This window comes from Physeter macrocephalus, chromosome 9 (assembly GCF_002837175.3).
Source record: "Physeter macrocephalus isolate SW-GA chromosome 9, ASM283717v5, whole genome shotgun sequence".
Taxonomy (NCBI): domain Eukaryota; kingdom Metazoa; phylum Chordata; class Mammalia; order Artiodactyla; family Physeteridae; genus Physeter; species Physeter macrocephalus.
The window spans coordinates 5,243,785-5,266,071 of record NC_041222.1 but is presented as its reverse complement, the minus strand read 5'-3'; the positions used below and the strand labels follow the sequence as shown (position 1 = coordinate 5,266,071).

The 22,287-nt window shown below is 41.3% G+C and overlaps 1 protein-coding gene across 4 annotated transcripts in view; it reads right to left on the bottom strand.

Annotated features, from left to right (window-relative positions):
- FBXW2 (F-box and WD repeat domain containing 2) overlaps positions 1-22,287 on the bottom strand; it is a 73,699-nt gene that overhangs the window by 24,303 nt on the left and 27,109 nt on the right. For 3 of the 4 annotated variants that reach the window (XR_008618168.1, XR_008618167.1, XR_008618169.1), the window contains exon 6: positions 16,476-22,050. Coding sequence is in view for 1 of the 4 variants with exons in the window: in XM_055087007.1 (XP_054942982.1) it covers positions 21,762-22,050 (289 nt within the window). In the remaining 3 variants the exon portion in view is untranslated. Of the gene's footprint in view, positions 1-15,374; positions 22,051-22,287 lie in introns of those variants that run through there. The other variant, XM_055087007.1, reaches the window with a different exon arrangement.

Here is a 22,287-nt window from a genome sequence, read left to right as displayed (position 1 = left end):
GGAAAAGAATATATATATGTGTATTACTGAGTCACTTTGCTATACAGGCAGAAATTAACACAACATTGTAAATCAACTACGCTTCCATAAAAAAAAATTAAAAAAAGAAACTTTGAGATACCTAAAAAAAAAAGAATCATGCTTTTGTAGAACATTAATGATATGAAAATTATGATAATATATTAACTGAGAGAAACACATTGCAAAGGAGCGTATGTGATCTGTGTTGATGAAAATAATCAATAAACAATCTACAATAGAAATAGAAAAGAGTTTTATTTGAGCCAAAGTGAGAACTGTAGACAGAAGACAGCCTCTCAGATTACTCTGAGGAACTGCTCTGGAGAACCATGGTTTTCAGCACAGCTTTATGTCTTGTCAGAACAGGGGACATCAAACATGTCAGGGGGACTTCCCTGGTGCTGCAGTGGTTAAGAATCCGCCTGCCAATGCAGGGGACACGGGTTCAATCCCTGGTTGGGGAACTAAGATCCCACACGCCGCAGGGCAACTAAGCCTGTGCGCTCTGGAGCCCACACGCCACAACTAGAGAGAAGCCCGCATGCCACAACGAAGATCCCACATCCCACAACTAAGACCCGAGGCAGCCAATAAATAAAAATTTTTTTTTTACAGGTTTATTTCTGGACTCTTTATTGTGTTCCATTTATCTGTACATCTATCTCTCTGTCAGTACCACATTGTCTTGATTATGGTTGCTTTGTAGTAAATTTTAAAATAGGGAACTTTGAGTGCTTCAACTTTCGTTTTTTTTCCAAGACTGTTTTGGCTACTCTGGGTGCTTTGAGGTTCCATATTATTTTTAGGATCAGCTTGCTAATTTTACAGAGAAGCCAAATAAATATTAAAACGACAACAAAAAAACACGTCAGGGATATATTTCTTTCAATGTTTCAAAAAAAGCAGATCAGCACATGCACAGCAAGTCAGGATGGCCTTGGCACCCGGGAAGGGAGTCTTATTATCGAAGGAGGACCGGCATTGGTGTCGCAGGAAAGAAGGCATTTAATCTTGATTTTTAACATGGACATTCTTTACTTCTGGTCAATGTGCCCTTTCCTTTAATAATTAAAGCAGATGTACAATGTACAAACAGGCTGTTTTAGCTAGCAGAAAATTCAAGTTAACTCCTGTATAAGCCAGAATTACTTCCCCATCCCTCAAAAAGTGAAAATTTCTTTTATCATCTAATTCCAATTTTTTTTCACTTAAAATTATCCAGAGTTATAAAAAGGGCTTTTAGAATATTCACCAAAATGTTATCAGTGGTTCTTGTGGGTAAGTGGTGTAAGCAGTGATTTTTACTTCCTTATTTCTTCTTTTTAGTATTTTTCAAATTTTTTGCAATGAATATATGTTACGTTTATAATAAAGGGGTTATTTAAAACGCTGTATCAGACGTACAGAATCCTAACACATTAGAGCAGGATGGCTCCTAGGCAATAACTCCCTCAAATTTCTAAAAACAATTTCACCTCTGACAACTTAGTCCGTGTTGAGGTGAATACAAAACAAAACGTGTATGGAGGACTCAGAATAACTTAAAACACACACGCACACACTCCCCAAACTTCCGCTACAACCAGTGCTAATGGGAAAATATACACTGGGAAAACAAACATTGACATTGGCAGAGACAGGAGATGAGAACTTCATTCATTCATTAAAAAACTATTTGTGAGCACCTGCTACGTGACGTTTTTGACACACTAGATCCTGGTAATCAATGATGGTTCTTGCTCTTCTTGTCTTACAGTATTTAAAGTCTGCTAATGGTTGCCGAATGTCTATTATACACTATACATTTTCACAGACATCTCTCTGTCATATTACACCAGTAGTATTAATCCCCACTTATCGAGTTAGGGCCTAACTGTTATGCATGGTTACATAGGCACTATTTCTAATCTCACAGCAACCCTATGAAACAGCCATCATTAACCCCATTTTACAGATGAGAGAACTGAGAACCAGAGAGACAAAGAGAATTTCTCAAGATTGCACAGATAATTAGTGGCAGAGCTGTTTTCCAATGCATGTCTCTCTGCCCTTAAGCGTAGGGTCCTGTAGCCTACACAGAGCTTTGCCCTCCAGCACCACTCATCCCAAAGCCTAAATAAAAGCCCAGGACTCAATAAATTTGGACCTAACCAGACTTACTGAATTTACTGAGATGCGGCCCAGGAATGTTCTGCTCTTTTTTTTTTTTTTTAATCAGTTGTCAGATTTATTTTGAAAGTGTTTGTCAGAATCTTCTATATACCTCATACTCATTCTAAAGTTTAGGACCACTGCCTTAATCTCTTTATCTCCCTCAAAATCCATTCTGCAGAAATTTATTTAAGTGAAATGGAAGGGTGGAACTTGTAAAACAAAACATAAGAAGAGGCCTTTGTGGAGACAGAAGTCTGTCTGGATCTGGTATGTGTACCTGGGAGCGAAGAGGTGGGTACCTGCAGCCTGGGGAAAAGGCTGATGGAGGGAGCAGAGAGGATAGGCCGGAGGAGAGGCCTTTAAGGTCAGCTATTGCCTCACCTAGGTGTTGTCTTGGGATAAACACTGCCTGCCCCTTCCCATTAGAAACCAGCAGCACAGGTAGCCACACGGGTCAGCCTATCAGAAAAGCAAAAAGCCCCCAATGAGAAAAAAAATAAAATGGAACTAGAGATGACACCCTAGAGAGACTGCCCCCTCCCAGTGCTTACTATTGAATATTTAAGGACAAATCCCTGCCCAGAGAATCAATCCCACCTAGAAAGGTGGTATTAAACCAGAGGGGTCAAGAGTGATTCTGTGGGTCGTGGGGTCCTGTGTTCTGGGGCTCATCCCCTCCTCTCTCCTTAAAGCCAGCTGGAGAGATAGAGACTAGAGCCTGGTCTTCAGCCCTCCCCCCTGAAAACTACAGACGAGCTGCTGTCCCAGGGGACCATGAGCTCATAGACCAAACTAATGAGCCACCTGAGAAACACAACCACGGTAAAAGAGGACAAACATCTACCATCTGAAGCAAGATGATTGGAATAGACTGGCCAAGAATATGCTTGATAAATACACTTAGGAAAATAAGGGCTTTTAGAGTATAAAGCAAGAACAGGAAATCATTTTTTTACAACTTGAATGGTATATAATTAACATACACTAAGATGCACATTGAAAGTATTCAGTTTGATGAGTTTTGACATAAATATACGTCTGTGAAACCATCACTATTATCAAGATAATGAAGATCTCCATCACCTCCCCCCAAAGTTTCCTCCTGCCCCTTGTAATCGATCCTTCCTTCCACTTCCATCCCCATACAACTGTTGATCTGTTTTCTGTCTCTTGAGGTTAGTTTTATTTTACATAGAGAATTTTGTATAAATAGAATCATATAGTTTTCATTCTTTTGAGTATTGTTTATTTCACACAGCATAATAATTTTGAAGTTCATCCATGTTATTATATGATGATAATTTTTCCTTTTTTATTGCTGAGTAGAATTCTACCATATGGATACACCTCAATTTGTTTATCCATTTAAAAACAGTAAAACACATCGGTCAAGTTACTCCTAAAACTTTTGCACATTGAGTCTACTTCTTCTAAATCACTTTTCAAGTCAGGATTGTCAATGTCTGTGATTTTCCACATAATATCTTCCCCTATGATATCAAGAGCACTGGTTTTGCAGCATTTCTTTTTTTTTTTTTTTTTTTTTTTTTGCGGTACGCGGGCCTCTCACTGTTGTGGCCTCTCCCGTTGCGGAGCACAGGCTCCGGACGCGCAGGCTCAGCGGCCATGGCTCACGGGCCTAGCCTCTCCGCGGCATGCGGGATCTTCCCGGACCGGGGCACGAACCCGTGTCCCCTGCATCGGCAGGCGGACTCTCAACCACTGTGCCACCAGGGAAGCCCTGCAGCATTTCTTTAAAAACAAAGAATTAAACGCCTATACTGCTGAGCTCTAAAGCCAGATTTGCAATTATATATGATGCTAACTTACTTTTTTGGTACTTTTTCTTATTGTGGTAAAGTGTATATAAAATAAAATTTGCCATTTTAACCATCTTAGTTCAGTGGCATTAATCACATTCACAATGTTGTGCAACCATTACCATTATCCAGTTCCAAAATTTTTCATCACCCTCAACAGAAACTCTGTATCTATTAAGCAATAACTTCTCATTCTCTCCTGCCCCAAGCCTATGTATAACTGAATCACTTTGCTGTACACTTGAAACTAACACAACATTGTAAGTTAATGACAAGTGTTGAAAAGATTGTGGGAGTATGGAAACCCTCATTCATTGATGGTGGGAGAGTAGACGGGGGCAGCCATTCTGGTATAATCTGACAGTATTTAGTCATATGAGGCATTCACGCCTCCCCCCTGCCCCAGTGGAGAGAAGCTAATGGGAAACCCAGGAAGGCAGCCTGGCCAGAGATCCAGCATCCAGGGAAAGAGAAACTTGGGCCAGGGCTGTCCCCATGATCTGCAACAGTGCTCCACCAAGTGCATCCTGTTCCGGAAAGTCCTGGTTCCCCCAGGGGCACCTTTACCTCTTACCTGGACCACACCACCTTGTGATCTCATCCAGGTGCTGGAAGGAAACCTTGAGGCACACAAATGCCCAGGAAGGCAGGAGTAAATCTCTGTGATGGGGCCACGAGATGGATGGGAAAACCTCTGGTTTTCAGACCTATGTTTGCTACCAGCCCCTTGGTCTCGGGCAAATTTAGCTCTCTAAGCCTCAGCTCTCAAATGTTAGTGGGGACAAAACATTAGATGACATCTGTAGAAGTGTGTGGCATAGACTGGATGCTCAATATTAATTCCGCTGACCACATTTTTGACACGCCAGTGCTGAAAGTCTCTGGGGACACAGGGGCTCTTTTTTCTTGTTACCCTGAAGGATAGCTCTAAGCAGTTTTCCCCATGCTAAATCCAAATCTACCTTCCATAATGTTAAAAAAAAATTAAATATGCAAAATAAAATTAAATAGAGCTTGAAAAGAAAAACAGTTTTACACTCAGAATGAAATAATACACTTGGAATAAAACCGGCAGTTTCTGCCCTATTCTTTCCCATCCCTGAGTCCTGCTCTACAGAGAGCCACAGAGCTGATTGCCTCCTCCCCCCACATAGTTAACTCCATATTTTTAAATAATGTGTGTTTATACAGCTATTTCTTTCTTAGGAATTTATCTCCTACATGAGGATTTAGCACTGTTGAATGAACTGTCCTTTCAGCATCCTCATCTGCTACATTAGTCATCACTCCCCCATACACAACTGCTTTTAACTTCAAAAATATTCTCAGGAGTCTCCCATTTATCGATGGGCTCTCCTCAGCTCCCTTTGCCCTTGGGTGTTTATATACTGTTTTTTATTCTTTACTATCATGTTGGGTCTATAGAAGGGGAGAAAATAAAGGCAAGATGAACTTGCCATCTTTTTAAACAGAAGCCCCATGAGAGAGCTTCTTGGAACAAAACTTTATTGAAAAAAGAAGAAGTCATTTACATCATTTTTGGTGAGTAGTTAATTCTTGGTCGTTAAGTCTGAAACTGTGGTTAAATATCTTTTGCCTTGCTGAATATATATACATGAGTTGAGATTCTCCAATCTGGTTAACGTCAAAACTAAAATTTTGAATTGGATTACTGATGAAGAATTTATCTTCCTCTTTAAAAATACACAACTAATATTGAACTGAACATTCCTTTAATATTAACTGATCATAAACAATTCCTTCTCTTAAGGAACTGATTTTCAGGTATGCATGTTTGTCAATTGATTTGCTATCACTTGTAATTCGTTAGAATTTAAAATTTGTAATTTGAGAGATGAATAGCCCTATTTGATTCCTACTATATCTCTTTTTAGTAGCTTCTAACTTTGGCATTTGCCAAAATCAGAGATCATTTACTTTCTCTAGGCTAGACATTTTCTTTTAAAATAGGAATGGGGTGGAAATATCCGGACCCCAAGATAGCTAGAGACCAGTTGAAGAGTTTTCTATGGCTTTTTTTTTTTTTTTTTGCCTGCACCACCGTGGCATGTGGGATTTTAGTTCCCTGAACAGGGTTCAGACCCATGCCCAGGCTAAACCACTGGATCGCCAGGGAAGTCCCAAGACTTCTGTTGCTTTTTATTCCCTACCCAAAAAAGTGTTTTACAAAAGTCAGATATTATCTCACTGGTTTCAACCCTCCCTTGGGAGAGGGCTTTTGTTTTTTTCCTCCATACTAGAGCAGATCTAAATCTTTCACAATTTGGAGGGGAAAGCCAGTTTTGTCAATCTGCTTCAAAACTGGGGGGAGGAGTCCTGGCCCCATTTATAGCATCAGAGACAGGAACAGAGTTCCAATCATGATTCCTTTATTTCATTTTCAGCAGATTAAATGGGCAGGTCGTTCTCTGCTATTTAGTAGCAACTTTAAACAGTAAGAAGGCACAATTTGGGGGCTAAATTTTCTCACAGAAACTTTGCAAACGCTACATGGTTCATTTGTGGTAATGATGTAAAATGGATCTTTCTGAGAAAGGTCCATATGTATTTTAGTTTGAGAACAATCATAATTTATGCCCACCTTTTTCCTGAGAGATAGGAAAAGATTTTAAACATATCCTGGGTGTCAGGAAGCTTTCAGTGTATAAAGGGACATTTGACTGAGGGATTCTTAGAAATACGACTTGATGGCAAGTGATAAATAGTTTTCCTTTAAAATAAATTCATACAAGAAAAAGCAGCGGTTTCGAAGAAAAACATTAAGTGTGCAGACATGATAAAAACTCCAGGGTGGTATTTGAATACCAAAAGGTCCTGAAAACATTGTTTAGTTCATCTATTTTTTCCAGAAATATTTACTGAGTAGCTTCTAGCTTTCAGGCAATCTTTTGGGCACAGAATACAGAAGTGAGTGAAAAATTGTTTGAAAGCTCCAAAATATAGAGCTCATAGAATGTTATATCTGGACAGGCTCTGAATAGCCACCTAGCCCAAGTCTCCTCTTTTTACTGACAGGGAAACTGAGGCTGAGAGAGCAGACATGACTTTCCCAGCTCACACATTTTGTTTGTGTGAAAGGAAAACGAAGGAAGCCTGCCGATTCCCCATCCAGCGCGTCACTGTGTCTTCATCCCTCTGAATCCCAGTTCTCTGGAGTCTGTTCCTGGGACTGGCATCTCCAAGACTTTTGTCATGAAGGTTCTGCCCTGGCATCACCCATATTGGAGGCAGCACAGTTTACACCTGGGGGAAGTCACCCTCAGGAGAAGGACTGCTCTGTTCTTATCTCAGGTTCTACCCCCATGATCAACATTAGCCAATCAGTGCCAACTGCCAGAAAATGCTGGCCTTGCTTCATTCTGAAGAAGCTACCCCAGTGTTTGTTGGAGGGAGGAATGAATTTTAACTACATTTATGGTGACCTAGTCTTCTCATTTGCTCTCATATGTGTCCAGGAAATCAGGATGCCTCTAGTTATTTTACTACAGATTTTGCTTACAGTCACATAATTCATTTTGATTCTGTACATCATACAGTTCTATACGATAAAACCAAAAGAGAATTAAGGAAAAGTAAAATTGTGGCTGCAGGGTCTTCCCTGGTGGCACAGTGGTTAAGAATCCGCCTGCCAATGCAGGGAACACAGGTTTGAGCCCTGGCCTGGGAAGATCCCACATGCCGTGGAGCCACTAAGCCCGTGCGCCACAACTACTGGAGCCCGCGAGCCACAACTACTGAAGTCCGCGTGCCTAAAGTCCGTGCTCCACAACAAGAGAAGCCAGTGCAATGAGAAGCCCGTGCACCGCCATGAAGAGTAGCCCCCGCTCGCCGCAACTAGAGAAAGCCCGTGCGCAGCAACGAAGACCCAACGCAGCCAAAAATAAAATAAATTAATTAATAAAAGAAAATTAGTAAGTTAAAAAAAAAGAAATCTGTGGCTGCAGAGGGGAGCTTGCCAGAGATAAAAGCACACCTCTCAGAGATCAAAGGACATTTGTAATAGCCCCTGGTTTTGTTAATCCTTCTCAACCAAATCTCATCCATGTCATTGGATTCGATCACCATGGAGAAGTGCAAGAGCCGTATTGTTTGTTGCGCTGCCTGCCTGCCGTCATAAGAGCAGAAATGGTGTTCCACAGTGATAGCAAATGGCTTTATTTTCTATACAGCTCGTGTGCTATGTGAGATTCCTGAGAATTCCTCCCTGTTGGCTCAGGGATGTATCAATTCACTGGGCCAAGATGACAAACAGCCACATACCAAGGTTTGAAATCAGAAACCCAGTTCCCGTGGATCCTGCAGAGTTCACTGTGTGCATTTCACCTCTTTTGGGGGGAAAATTATAAGAATATTCTACAATTTATACAAAGCATAGAGATGCGCAAACTTCTGGCTCTTCAAACCTGATAATTTACAAAACCAGCTGCAGCAAATTTCTGGGAAGAATCTTGCAGTATTACATCACAGTAGGGTCAGGAGAGGTAATTCACAGCCTGACATGTCTCCTTCCCGGCACTTCTTCTTGAAGAAAAGTGACTCTGCTTACTACAGCCAGAGGACAGCCCTCAGCAAGCACATTTATGGAAATATGCACAGGAGCCCATTTGTACTGCTCATTGACATTGAAGAGACGGTGCTGCAGATCAGGTGCCGGGAGTGGAAGGCTATGGTCGGGGAGCTCAGGCATTTACATCCGGATGGGGGGATTTTCCTGTTTAAAAACTTTGTCTTCCCCAGTACTGTTCAACACAAATCCCAGTTTTACAGGTCTTCATGGAAGCATCTCCTTGGGGGTAAATGTGCTGCAGTCTACTTATTAGGAGCAGAACTGGATTAAGTCATGGAAATCCAAGAAAATGTTGGTTAAGCCAAAGAAAGTTGTTCAAATTTCAGCACACACTGTCCTGGAGAGATGTGGTCCCTCCTTTGATGTGCCCCTAGATTCAGATGCTGGCTTTCCTTTACCACTGCAGAAAGCCCCTCCTGAGGGACGAAACAATAGGGCAAAGTAGTAAGTCTGTAATTTAAAATGTGGGCTTTGTGCTAAGTAAATTATACTAGACAAAAAAAGTTCCTAGATTTCCTCTTAAAAGGAGAGAGAACGCTGAATTAACTTTCGACAGGAGGCCCAAAGTCAGGTCCAGATGCTCCAAGTCATCTAATACAGCTAAACCAGACTCTAGTGGGACTTCTCAAATACAATTACTATTGAGTGGAAAACTCCCTAGAAGAGCAGAGAAAGTCAGCAATTTGAGCAGTCACCTGACAGAAACATCCATTAGCTTTTGAATCTATGGAAAAGAGATGATCCTAGGTCTTAACAAGTTCTCTATAAATATGTGAAGGACATTCTTTTCCAAGGACATTTAATTAAAAGTACAGTATTTCCATTTTTCTTTCTTTTTGTCTTTAGAATAATGTTATTGGAAGCAGAAAAGAAAAACCTTGTATTTGAGACCTAGATCATTAAATACTTCTCTAAAAAAAAGTCTTTGACTTTGCTGTATCAAAGCTCTTCTCAAAATCATGTCTATCAAAATGTTGCGGTGCTGAAGATGTTAGATGTCTGTAAGCAAGTAAGAGATGCCTACTTGAACGCTGATTGTATTTTGGAAAGGATGTTTTTTCTTTTATAAGGATTTCACGGCATTTCTTGAGGGAGGCGCTCCTGGCATTCCGGATGGGGCAGTGCTTTGTTGTGCTGGAACATGTCATGCGTGTCAGGAAGTTTGGCGTCACTAGCCCTGAGGCACAGAACAGTCTAGTAACCTAAGTCCTGGGACAGCCACCTACAGATCCTACCACTGAACAAAGTCAGCAGTACCAAGTGCCTCTGATCCAGGCATTGTGGCCGGCATTTGGGACACAGACATGAAACAGAAAAGCACACCCATTGCCCTCAAGGAACTTACAGTCTAATGGGGAAGGCAGACATCAAACGACTCAGATCAGGGGCTCTGGCCCAGTAGGGCCCACTGAGCTCGGCCAGCCTAGAAGTCAGAAAGGCCGCCTTGTGAAGGACTGTGCCACTGACCCCCAGGATGAGTAGGCGGTAGCTCACAAGGCATCATCTGTTGTGTTTCGTTCTTATGTTGCTTCTAGTTTAGTCTTCGCTTCTAAAATAATTTCTAATTCTTTTCTGAATTCTTCATTTCATTTTTGAGTTTTTCTAATTCTGATTTATGCAGTTCTTTCATGTCTTAGGCCACTTGTTCAATGTATTTTCATTTGCTTTTAAATAACTGACTGTTTTGAACGGTTTCTGACATCTCCGAGGTGTGCTTTCATTGTCTATGGGGATATCGTTCTGCTCCCTCTTATCCTTTTAATAATTTGGGGTGGAAATTGGCCTTGATACTTTCCCATTGTTTATTTTTATTATTATTATTTTTTTGCGGTACGCGGGCCTCTCACTGTTGTGGCCTCTCCCGTTGCGGAGCACACGCTCTGGACGCGCAGGCTCAGCGGCCATGTTGTTATTTTTATGTGGGGATTCAAAAAGATTGAAGAACTATGCCGCTACCACCAACCACCTGCTCCTTTTGTGTTGAGTGTCAGGTGTTTACAATGATTTTGTCTTCAAATTCTGGGAGTGTCCTATATGTACTTACATCGATTGTAAAGACCCCTGTGAGTAATACAGTCCAGCCAACCACATGTATCCTGGAGCCCTCTAACATAAGGCTGGTAATTTACAGGATGTTTGCATCTAGACTCCTCATCTTAGCTTGGGAACTTGATGGAGGGTTACTTCCTCTGGGAAATCTTGGTTATCACCCCAAGAAGAACTTCTCCCTTCTTTGAGCTTCCTTCATTACACCTCTTGGGATTTTGTGTGTACTATCCCAGAGAACCGGGAGCCCCTAGAAGCAGGGCCCATACACAATTATCTCTGTATCCCCATGCCCTAGCACAATGCCTGGTACCAAGTAGGGACCTAACATTTCCTGATAGAAGGAATTTGAGCTAAATGATGCCTGCAGCTATATTACATACTCATACGAAAATTGTAAAAAATTATTCTTAAAAATAATTTATGCTCATCATAAAACACTTAGAAAATACCACACCCCCCCCCCCCCAGAAAAAAGCATACAGAAAATATTCACCTATAATCTCATCCCCAAGAGAGAACCATTATTACCCTTCTGGTATATTTCATTTTGTTCCGGTGCATATTTAAATCATTTAATTTGAATCATGGTGTATGCCATTTAAAAAAATTATAATAATTTTTAAAAACATCTTTATTGGAGTATAATTGCTTTACAATGTTGTGTTAGTTTCTGCTGTATAACAAAGTGAATCAGCTGTACATACACATATATCCCCATATCTCTTCCTTCTTGCGTCTCCCTCTCTCCCACTTGCGTCCCCCTCTCTCCCACCCTCCCTATCCCATCCTTCTGGGTGGTCACAAAGCACTGAGCTGATCTCCTTGTGCTATGCGGCTGCTTCCACTAGCTGTCTATTCTACATTTGGTAGTGTATATATGTCCATGCCACTCTCTCACTTCGTCCCAGCTTACCCTTCCCCCTCCTCGTGTCCTCAAGTCCATTCTCTACGTCTGCGTCTTTATTCCTGTCCTGCCCCTAGGTTCTTCAGAACCATTTTCTTTTTTTTTTAGATTCCATATATATGTGTTAGCATACGGTATTTGTTTTTCTCTTTCTGACTTACTTCACTCTGTATGACAGATTCTAGGTCCATCCACCTCACTACAAATAACTCGATTTCGTTTCCTTTTATGGCTGAGTAATATTCCATCGTATATATGTGCCACATCTTCTTTATCCATTCATCTGTCGATGGACACTTGGGTTTCTTCCATGTCCTGGCTATTGTAAATAGTGCTGCAATGGTACATGATTCTTTTTGAATTATGGTTTTCTCAGGGTGTGTATGCCATTTTTAATCCTTTTTTTTCACCTTAAGTTTTTGCATTTCCCCCATAAATTATTCTTCATAGCATTATTTGACAGCTGTGTATTATTCCAGTGTATGATAAGAGAAATTTTAATACAAAATTAAAGGTATTTATTTATAAAATAGGGAAGAGTTTATGTAGTCTGCCTACTGATGTCTTGACATGACATGCGCTATAATAACTGAAAATAAAGTAGAAGCCAACTCCAGTTTTAGAACACATTCAGAGTGGCTGCAATTTTAAGTGCAAGAAAGTTCTTAGTATAATTAATGTATTCTACAGCAACCGACTTCTGCCCAACTCATTGCCAGATGCTATTCCCAAGGATTCCACTAGATGGCAGAACAGGCTAGGTAAGAGCCATGGTTCTCAACCTTCGTGGGCGCAGGAACCACCTGCCTAACTCCAGCCTCAGAGTTTCTGATTCATTAGGTCTGGGGTCTGGCCCAATAATTTTCATTTCTACCAAGTTCCCAGGTGATATGAATGTGCTGGAAGGATATCACACACATTGGGAACATTGGATTATAGGAATCAATGCAGACCAATCCAAAGCCCATTCACCCACACATCCATCCAGCCCCTCCTTCCGAGTTTATATTAAGCCAGTTCTAGGCAATATGGGCACAAAGAAGAGTAAGACACAGTTCCTGTTCGCAAGACATAGTCTTATGGGGTAGAAAAAAAGAAATTAAGAAAACAATGCTTAGTGTTGTCAGCTTAAGCTGACACATAGCCTTCCTAAGTGTTTTTTGTTTTTCTGGTTCCCTCTCAAAGAGTTCAAGCAGGAATTCCCTGTCGGTCCAGTGGTTAGGATTCAGCACTTTCACTGCTGTGGCCTGGGTTCAATCCCTGGTCAGGGAACTAAGATTCTGCAAGCCCCGCGGTACAGCCAGGAAAAAAAAAAAAAAAGGAGATCAAGCTTTATGACCTTAAAGCTTGAATGATCAACAAGCTCAATCTGCTGAACTAACAACCTCAGGAATGTTTGCTCTCCTGCAAAACCTCACAGATGGAAAATCTCCTCACCGAACTCACAGAGGCCTGAAATATAAAAGCACACCTGACAACACCCTCTGCATTGTGTAAAAATAAAACACTAGGATGACTATGTTCTTGGAATCTGTACTTGGTTGCCTTCTGAATTAGTTCCTCATTTTAAATTTCAACACATTACTTTTGGAGAAAAACCTTTTGATTCATGATTGCCCACATTTTCCTTTAAATATTATTAATCACCTGTGGTATATCTTCATTAGGGAAAGTTTAAATTAAGACAGCTCTATATATCCAGTACTGTTGACTGGCTCTCTTCTGAAGTTCTAGGCCTACTCTGACAGGCAATGCAGTTTATGACATATCATGTTAATTACTGGGATGTAAACAGCGATTGTTGATAGGTTTACTTAACACGAATCCTTTTTATGAAATGAAAGAAAACTTCAATGCATGCCTTGGGTTGAATTCTTACTTTCAAGTGATGCCTAGATTAGTGAAATTTTATTTGTGACTATAATTCATCTCAATGTAAAAGAAGAGTTCAGAAGAAATACAAATAAGCACACATAAAAATATCTGTCTTCACATGTTAAAGAAATGACAATTAAAGCCACCTTGAGATACCTTCTTTGTACCTACTAAATTGGCCATTTCAAATAACCACTCAACACTGATGATGTTGCGTTGAAACGTGTACACTCAATCCAGTAAGGTGCCAACATAAATCCCTTTAACCCATTTGGAAAGCCACATGATAAATATGAAGCAAAAGCCATAAAGTGTTCCTTCCTGGAAGCAGAGGAGGTTTCTGGGGACCCAGAAATGTTCTTTCTTGACTTGGATAGTGGTTAGACAGGCGTTCACTCTATAACTACTCAATAAACTGTGTGTGTTTTATGGTCTCTTCCATGTCTATAACAAAAAAATGTTAAGAAAAAAATTTCCTTTGCTTTTACCAATACGTCATCTACTGGGAACTTGTTCTAAGGAAATCATGTGCAAAGAAGTTCTCTGTAGCATTACCTAAAAAGCAGAACTAGAAACTACCTAATTATTCACCAAAACAGGAATGGTTTAGAAAATTATATGTAATAAAGGAATATTACAGAGTATTATGGTAATTGCAAAGACAGAGCACAATTCTGACAACACAATACAAAACAATGATTTGTAATTACATAAATCTATACATATATGCATAAGGCTTAGAAGAGAATATTAAAAATTGTTATGATGAAGGAGTCTGGGTAATTTTCTCCAAAAGTTTGTTATTGTTAGATGATCTTTGCCACAAAGAGAACAGAACATGTGGTTAAAATGCAAAGGACAGGAACATCCCACTGGCAAGGACTACCCTTGTCTAATCACAGAGTGATCGTCAAACATTCTGTTCAAGTGTACTCAGAACACTTTAGATGTTTATAGAACACGGCAGAACAATGCACCCCTATGTTCATAGCAGTACTATTCACAATAGCCAAGACATGGAGACAACCTAAATGTCCAAAAATGTATGGATAAAGATGTGGTAGACACATACAATGGAATACAGTAAGTCCCCTACATACAAACCTTCAAGTTGCAAACTTTCAAAGATGTGAATGTACGTGCATCCTCTGCAAGTGGTTGTGCTTTTGTGTACTTTACTGTACAGTCCTGAATAGAGTACAGTAGTACAGTAACTTTATTTCAAGCCCACGATGTCTGGAAGCAAGAGGGTAGATAGACGAATCCAGCAAGGAACCAGAACCTGTGCCATCAACGTCAGGCATGAATGAAATTGCAGCTTGCCCTCCGTCTCCTGTTGCTGATGATCCTTCAGCTCTACCATCTCCCAGCCCCTCTCCCTCCTCCAGTCAGTAACTCTTCTTGCCTGTTCACTCAATGCCAGCCCCTGGATGCCAGCTGTTGTGCTGTACTACTGTACTTTTCAAGATACTGTACTGTAAGATTAAAAATTTTTTTGTGTTTTTTTATGGATTATTTGTGTGAAAAGTATTATAAACCTATTACAGTAAAGCACTATATAGCCTATTGTGTTAGTTGGGTACCTGGCTAACTTTGTTGGACTCAATGAACAAATCGGACTTACGAATGTGCTCTCAGAATGGAACTCGTTCGTGTGCAAGGGACTTACTGTACTACGCAGCCGTAAAATAATAATGAAGTAATGCCATTTGCAGCAACATGGATGGATCTAGAGATTATCATACTAAATGAAGACACAGACAAATACCGATTGACATATATACACCAATATGTATAAAATAGATAAGAACCTGCGTATAAAAAAATAAAATTCAAAAAGACAAATACCATATCACTTGTATGTGGAATCTAAAATACAACATAAATGAACTTACCTACGAAACAGAAACAGACTCACAAAGAGAACAGACTTGTGGTTGCCGAGGGGTAGTGGGGTGGGGGAGGGATGGATTGGGAGTTTGGGATTAGTAGAGGCAAACTATTATATATAGAATGGATAAACAAGGTCCTACTGTATAGCACAGGGAACTATAGTCAATATCCTCTGATAAACCATAATGGAAAAGAATATGGAAAAGAATTTATATATAACTGAATCCCTTTGCTGTACAACAGAAATTAACACAACATTGTAAATCAACTATACTTTAATTAAAAAAAAATACGGCAGAGCAGGGAAGTCTAAGAGAGGGAGAGCTGTGTGTAATTGGTCTTTCATTTTGCTTCAAGGCTCTGACATTCTCAAAAGTTACTTTTTCCTCTGTAACATGTAGCCCCCTAAGATAATTCATGGAATTTATTAAAATATCAAGAATTTATTGAGCATCTTGTAAGAACTCAATCTTAAAATGTTACTGGAGAGACAAAGCATTCACCTAAATTTTGAAAAATGTATGGCTTAAGCGTAAAAGTTAATGGTTTGCCAACTGCAAACTACATGATGAATTGCCAAATGAATTGCACACCTACCCACCCTGGAACAAAACACCGAATCAGGCCCAGTGGGGGGTGGTGGTCACCAGAGGCTTTAAAGATGGTGGGAGGTTAATGGGATCCTACAGGCTGGCCCAAGGACAGGTTGGAAAGAGCACAGAGAGCTTCCCCAGGAGGATGTGGGAAGATCCAAGGTGCAAAGGCAGGAAACGAAAGAGCAAGAGTCCTTTGAAGAGATGAGCTGGGACTCAGTTACACTGATAGATCTAGACACCCCCTGCTGATAACAGGGAGTCATTAAGGTTGTTGAACAGAGATAAGTGCTCAAAAGAGTGGTTGGGGAGAGGCCCTGGAAGCAGAGTCCATGGTGGCTCAAGAGGTACACATGATTGGTGAAAGCAGACGGCAGTGGGCCAGGTCTGGATTGAAGAGACTGAAGTAGAGAAAATGGGAAGGGAAACAAGGAAAGGCAGGAAAAATCCAGGTCTGCAGAGGCTAAACATCAGGGCCCCAGCCTCATCCTCGCTACTTACTACTCCTCTAAGCAATTAGCCACTCTTTCAACCCTCAACTCCTTTTACTTTTAAAATAAATTTATCTATTTATTTACGTTTTTGGCCGCATTGGGTCTTCGTTGCTGCGCGCAGGCTTTCTCTAGTGGTGGTGTGTGGGCTTCTCACTGCAGTGGCTTCCCTTGTCACGGAGCACGGGCTCTAGGTGCCCAGGCTTCAGCAGTTGTGGCACGCGGGCTTAGTTGCTCCGCGCAAGCCTCAACCTCTCATCTGTAAAACAGGAAGGACAATCTGCCCTGTCACGGTGCTGCTGGGGATCAAAAGTACAGGACCATGTTTGATGACAAGGAGTCCTACAAGTTTAAATTAAGAAGAAAGAATGAACCAACTTGGGGATGTGCTGAACAGAGGAGAGCAAAAGAGAGGAAGCTGATCCCAAGGTCTCAACCCTGCATAAACGTACTTTCCCTCCATCTGCATCTATTCAGGAAGGTCACCAAAATCCTTCCTTGCATTTTACTTTTAAATTTATTGTTTTCCCTCTTGGATCTCATTCAGAAATTGTTACATTGTTAGACTTACATTCTAGAACATGCAGAAACAGTAGAAGAACAGAGTCACTTTAGATCACTCGAGGGGCAGTTCATTTCTAAAGATGCATTCTAAAACTCGCTTTTGAAAAGTTTCCTTGGAATTAGTTGGGGGAAGAGAGCAAGAAAATAGTCTTAACTACAGAATGTAATTTTTAAGGAAATGCAGCTTTATTTCTTTCAAGTACAAACATAACTTGGGCTTGGCTAACCAAATGTTGCCTAATCAAGGGAACCTGCTTTTAATGTATAGATATAAATGATTTACAGTCAGCACAATCACTCACAGGTAGAAGAATGCTTCTATGATGCATGAAAATAACTTCTCGTCTTATAGAGACATCTTGTTCCACAATCACTCCACTATTTGCTTAAGCAATCCCTCTCCCCCGCCCACCCACCCCACAGACAGTTCAAATATAAACTTCACTTCATTCCCCCTAGATCACAACATACATCAAATAAGTGAAACATAAGTTCCATGTTGCCACAGATGTTGGATTGGTGAGGCCAGCCTTTTTCAACCTGAGCATTCTCATCAAGAGTACTAAGTCTAAACGAGTGAAATATGTTCACAATGTGAGTATATGGACACCAAACAATTGTGAGCTTTCATCATCTGAATTCATTATTTGCCAGGTTTAAATATAGAAAACCACATTTTTATTTGAGCATATGCATGAAGAGTAGAAGTAGCTGGATTCTTTAAGCTGCAATAATTAAGTATGTTTACACTGGTCAAGACTGTAGTACTAGCTTTAAGCAACTATACCATTCTGGGGGAGACTGGAAACGCACTGAAACAACTTGACAGCATAACACCTTTTTGCACTGAGCATGATCATTCAGCCTGCTTAGGCTGAAGGGAGTGATACAAAGACTATCCAGTAATCCATGTGAGGATTTATCCTGAAAGAAATTCACTTTCCTAGAGTAAGTACAGGGAGCTATGGATCAGGACACTGCCAAAGATGGCTGGTAGGAATTTCTGTCAAGAATGCTAACCTGTTCTCTCCATCAGATCAGACATCCTATCTGGGGACTGCAGAATTCTCGAGTGTCTTGGTTGTCTTAAGTATCTTGGCAAGCACCAGCATAACCAGGTAGGAAGGCTGTGTCAAGGGGACAGACCTAAGGTGCCTCTCCCCTATACTGACAACTCTATGGCCCTAAAGGCAAAGGTCACAGTGTGCCCTGGCCCAGGCTGCATCCTAGGGCAGCAATCTGATAACACACTTCCCTACAGAGGATGGCAAGTGGTTCAGACACCAAGGCCCAGTAGAGGCCCAGAGAAAGAGGAGGCACGGAGAACTAGAAGAGGGACGATGGCAAGATTCACCTCTAGGCTCCCAAGAAGCCAGGGCAACAGTCACGGCTTCAAGGAGTTGGCTGAGTTTGGCCAAAGCAACGTGTAAAGCCAGCTCTACTCTCCTTAGCTACTTCTGTTTGGTTGAAACGCCTCGCCTAACAGAAACAAATTCTTCATGTCTAACGTAATACTGTTTCCAGAAGTATTTCTTTTCTCCCTAAGATTTACAAATGCAGAGCAGTAATCATTCTCCTGAGAGCAAATACTAGAATGATTACATAACCCTCATTCACATTTTACTGAGCATTTTTAGTGGCCAGCACAGATTAATTTTAAACTATGAAAAATGAAGTACACAGCTTAAAATGGCAATATTTCCCATCTTCATTTAAAAGCTATTCAAACACGTGTACTTCCTGTGGAACGTCTTCAAAGTCTAGCCCCTGTCCTGGAGGAAGTCTTTCTTCCTACTTCTCTGATAGGTCTAAGAGGTCAGGTTTGACAACACTTATTACTTCAAATAACCGGGCTGGCTGGAGGAAACTAGCTTCCTTTGGAGTGGGAACAAAGTCTGCTAAAACCACACTCACTCAGCTCTCCTAGATCCTGCCCTCCCCCGGAGCCTGAAGTTGTTATGGTTCCCTACACAAACCAGAGAGGAAAGAAGCCCCCCTTCTACCACACCAGGGCCACTCAAGAAATCCAACACTCATAAAGAAAGATGGAGTCTATCTGCTTATGATTAAGAATTTTTCAGAAATGAGAATATTCACAAAAGAAGAGGCAAAGGCAAATCCCTTGCCTCTGAGCTAAGGAAGCAGAAGTCAGTGCGTAGGGAAGAGAGGCACCTAACTCCATGAAGGGAGACTGAGTTACCCCCTACCCACTGTTCTCACTGACTCCCCACCTTGCTTTATTTCTTTTTAAAGGGTAAGTTTTCCATTTGTATAAAAGCTGACAATACTACGAATAAAGCTAGCATCCATAAAGCAACTAAATAAAATGCTCAGGTGAAACAAAGACCTCTGTGAGGAGGATCAAATTTAGGACTCTAAGCATTGCTGTCAAAATCAGCTGTTACTACCTTGATGATAACTTTGGTATTCACCTCTGAAAACTGAAATGGGACATGCCATACAGGTTTCAGGTTTGTCATTTTCAAAAAATTTTTCCCACAAATGACTACGTAGTTATAAATCGCTTGGTCTTTGAAGCTACTGGATATATCTGACAGCGAGGTGGGAGCAGGGATGGTCATTAGATCAGTAATCTCAGTTCTTTTGTTCTGGCTGGATGAAAAGGAGTTAAGTTGTTTACCCTTATCATGGCCCAAAGCCTCCTGAGGTTCCTGCAAAATAGATTCCAGCTTCTAATCTGGTTCCACTTCTTGAAGGACCAAGCAGAGCTCACACACAGAACTCAATGTGAAATGGATCTGGGGGACGGAGAAAGACAATTGTTCTTTTATGTAATTCCCTCAGAGCCTCAACATGGATATTAACTAAACCCGTCCTTGAAACCAACCATCAAAATTCTCTGAAACCCTAACTTTGCAGCATTCAGAGGTCCACTGTCAGGCTCTAGGCTGATAGGATTCTGGGAGAGCTGTGTCCCCACTGTACTTTGAATCATTCTCAGCTCTGCCAGCAACCCTTTTCCTACCTGAAAAATGGATGTGCTTTATATCAGAGTTGAGAAGAAGAATGAATACCTCATATTCCCAGGCAAAGGCTCTCACTCAGGTTCCCGTTAAGTTCATCTTCAAACTAGTTTCCTGTCGGTCTGTGAATGAAATGCCCCCCTCACTCCTCTGTAACACAACGGGGAAGAGCTGAATTCTTCCTACTACTTGCTCCCTCGACTTTCTCCCTAATGTTTGCGACGGTTACGTTAAAACAGTTCCACTGCCGGCATTATCTAATTTGCAGGAATGAGGGGGTGGAGAATACAAACTGGCAGCCCGCAGGCATGCTTTGTTTAGCCCACGACATCTTGAATGATGGAGTCGCTGTCAACATGTTTAAAATTAGGGAATTACAAATACAACTCTGGAGTTCTACCTCCTTCTGAAAAATCAGAAGACCTGCCAAACACTGGACTTGTTTCTGCCTAACACTTAGGGCTCCATAACTGCCCTGCCAGATAAGCTTCCCCTGGTGCAGCCTCATCCTACACAGCATGCTGCACTCATTTATGTTTATCTGCGTGGCTCCCCTGGGCGTGTGGCTTTGCGAACCTTAATCTAGGGCAATTCCTTCATTTCCAACAGAAAGTTAACCTGCCTGAGGCTACACATCAAGTTAGAGGCAAAGGAGGACGAAAGTCAGGGTCAGGGATCTTTCTTTCTAATATGGCACACTGCCTCTCTAGAGGACCACAGCTGCTCTCGGCATTTCTTCCACCAATCACTTACATTTTTAAAGTGGAACATGTAACATTTTCTACATTCCCTCTTATCCATTCTTTTTTGTACATTTGGATTTCCTTATAGGTGACAACCCTCTATCAGTGATTTCATTTATATATTATCTCCAAACCTAAAGAAGCAATGAATCAGCAATCAGACAAAACTGAAATATCAACTTTTGTACACCTCAGCAGACACAGGACCAGAAGGAATCTTAGAAACCAAGTGACAGCCTAACAACTAGCTATACAGACAGGGAAAATGGGGACCAGAGAAGTATATCCCTGGGGTGCAGGGTTCCTAGGTAACAGAGCCAGTCTTCAATCTGCCAGCTCAGTGTTCTTTCTACTGTACCATGTCACCTCTGTGCAGTCACCTAGGCTGTGGGGGACCAAGGACCAGCTTGCTCCACCTAGAAACAAAAAATACATAACTTCCTCACATCTCAGACATGGCCCACCTTCACTCTGTCAAGAACTAGGATTTAGAATGTGTTATAAACCATCAATTTATAGAACTGGATTTGCACTGGAAGACAACTTTTCTTTAGAACTGGTATTTGGTGGAGAGTATGAATGTCACAGAACCTGGTGGTCTTTATAACACGGGTTGTTATAAAAGCTAAGCCCCATGTGAGAAAAGTTGCTGTAACAACATCATAGCACCTTTGCTTCAACTTCAAAAGGGAAAAAGGCAATGGTAAAAAGCTTTAATAATAGACTGAATGTGTTTTTATAGGCAACCAATTAGCAGATTAATGAGCCATTTAAATATCTTTACTTAAAACCAATATTCAAGAAAGATGAACCCCAAGTGCAGCCTCTTATACTGACCAACATACCTAAGTACGAATGAAGTCAATGGTGCACCCCATCAGCATGCTGCAGTGTATGTCAACAAAATGAGCCCTCCCCCACCCCGAGCCCTGGCCCCCTGGCAAACAGAGATAAATGATTGTGCACTGCGTGATGATACCATTAGGTGAGAACTTTGGTTCATGCAGTCGGCTGCCACAGAGGTTGCACTCAAAATCCGCAGCCCTGGCGCCCAAAGTCAGTCAGCGGCGTAGCTCGCGGCATCAGCCGTGCTCCTTCCACAACACCAGGTGAATACTGTGGTCAGGCATGCTGGTGGCAAAGACCAAGCCCGTGTCATTGTGCCCATCCAGTCCATTCATCCAGGACGCTTCGCCTGCCAGGAAGCTGGAGCCTCTCTTGGATTTCCTATACTCTGGGAGAGGCCAGCGGCTAATCAGGCTCTCTGTCCGCAAGTCCATGATATACAGGTAGCGGTTGTCAAACAGCAGGGCAAAAATATCTCCAAAGCCAAGCAAGGCCAAGTTTGCTACCTCAGGAGTCTTGATGACCCTACAAGGATGAGAGTTAATAAACATGAACCAGAAGGCAGCTGTGCTTCTGTTTATGCTACTGTAATCTTTTCTGGAGACATTTAAAACCAATGCAAAATTCAAGCAAATTTAGAATTAAATGAAACATTTTTATAAAAAGGAAAATATGAGGATAAAAAGCTCACCCTCCTTTAGAAAAAAGGCCAGGGAGAAGAACCCTTCATAATATAACATAGGCATATAAGGAGATGAATAT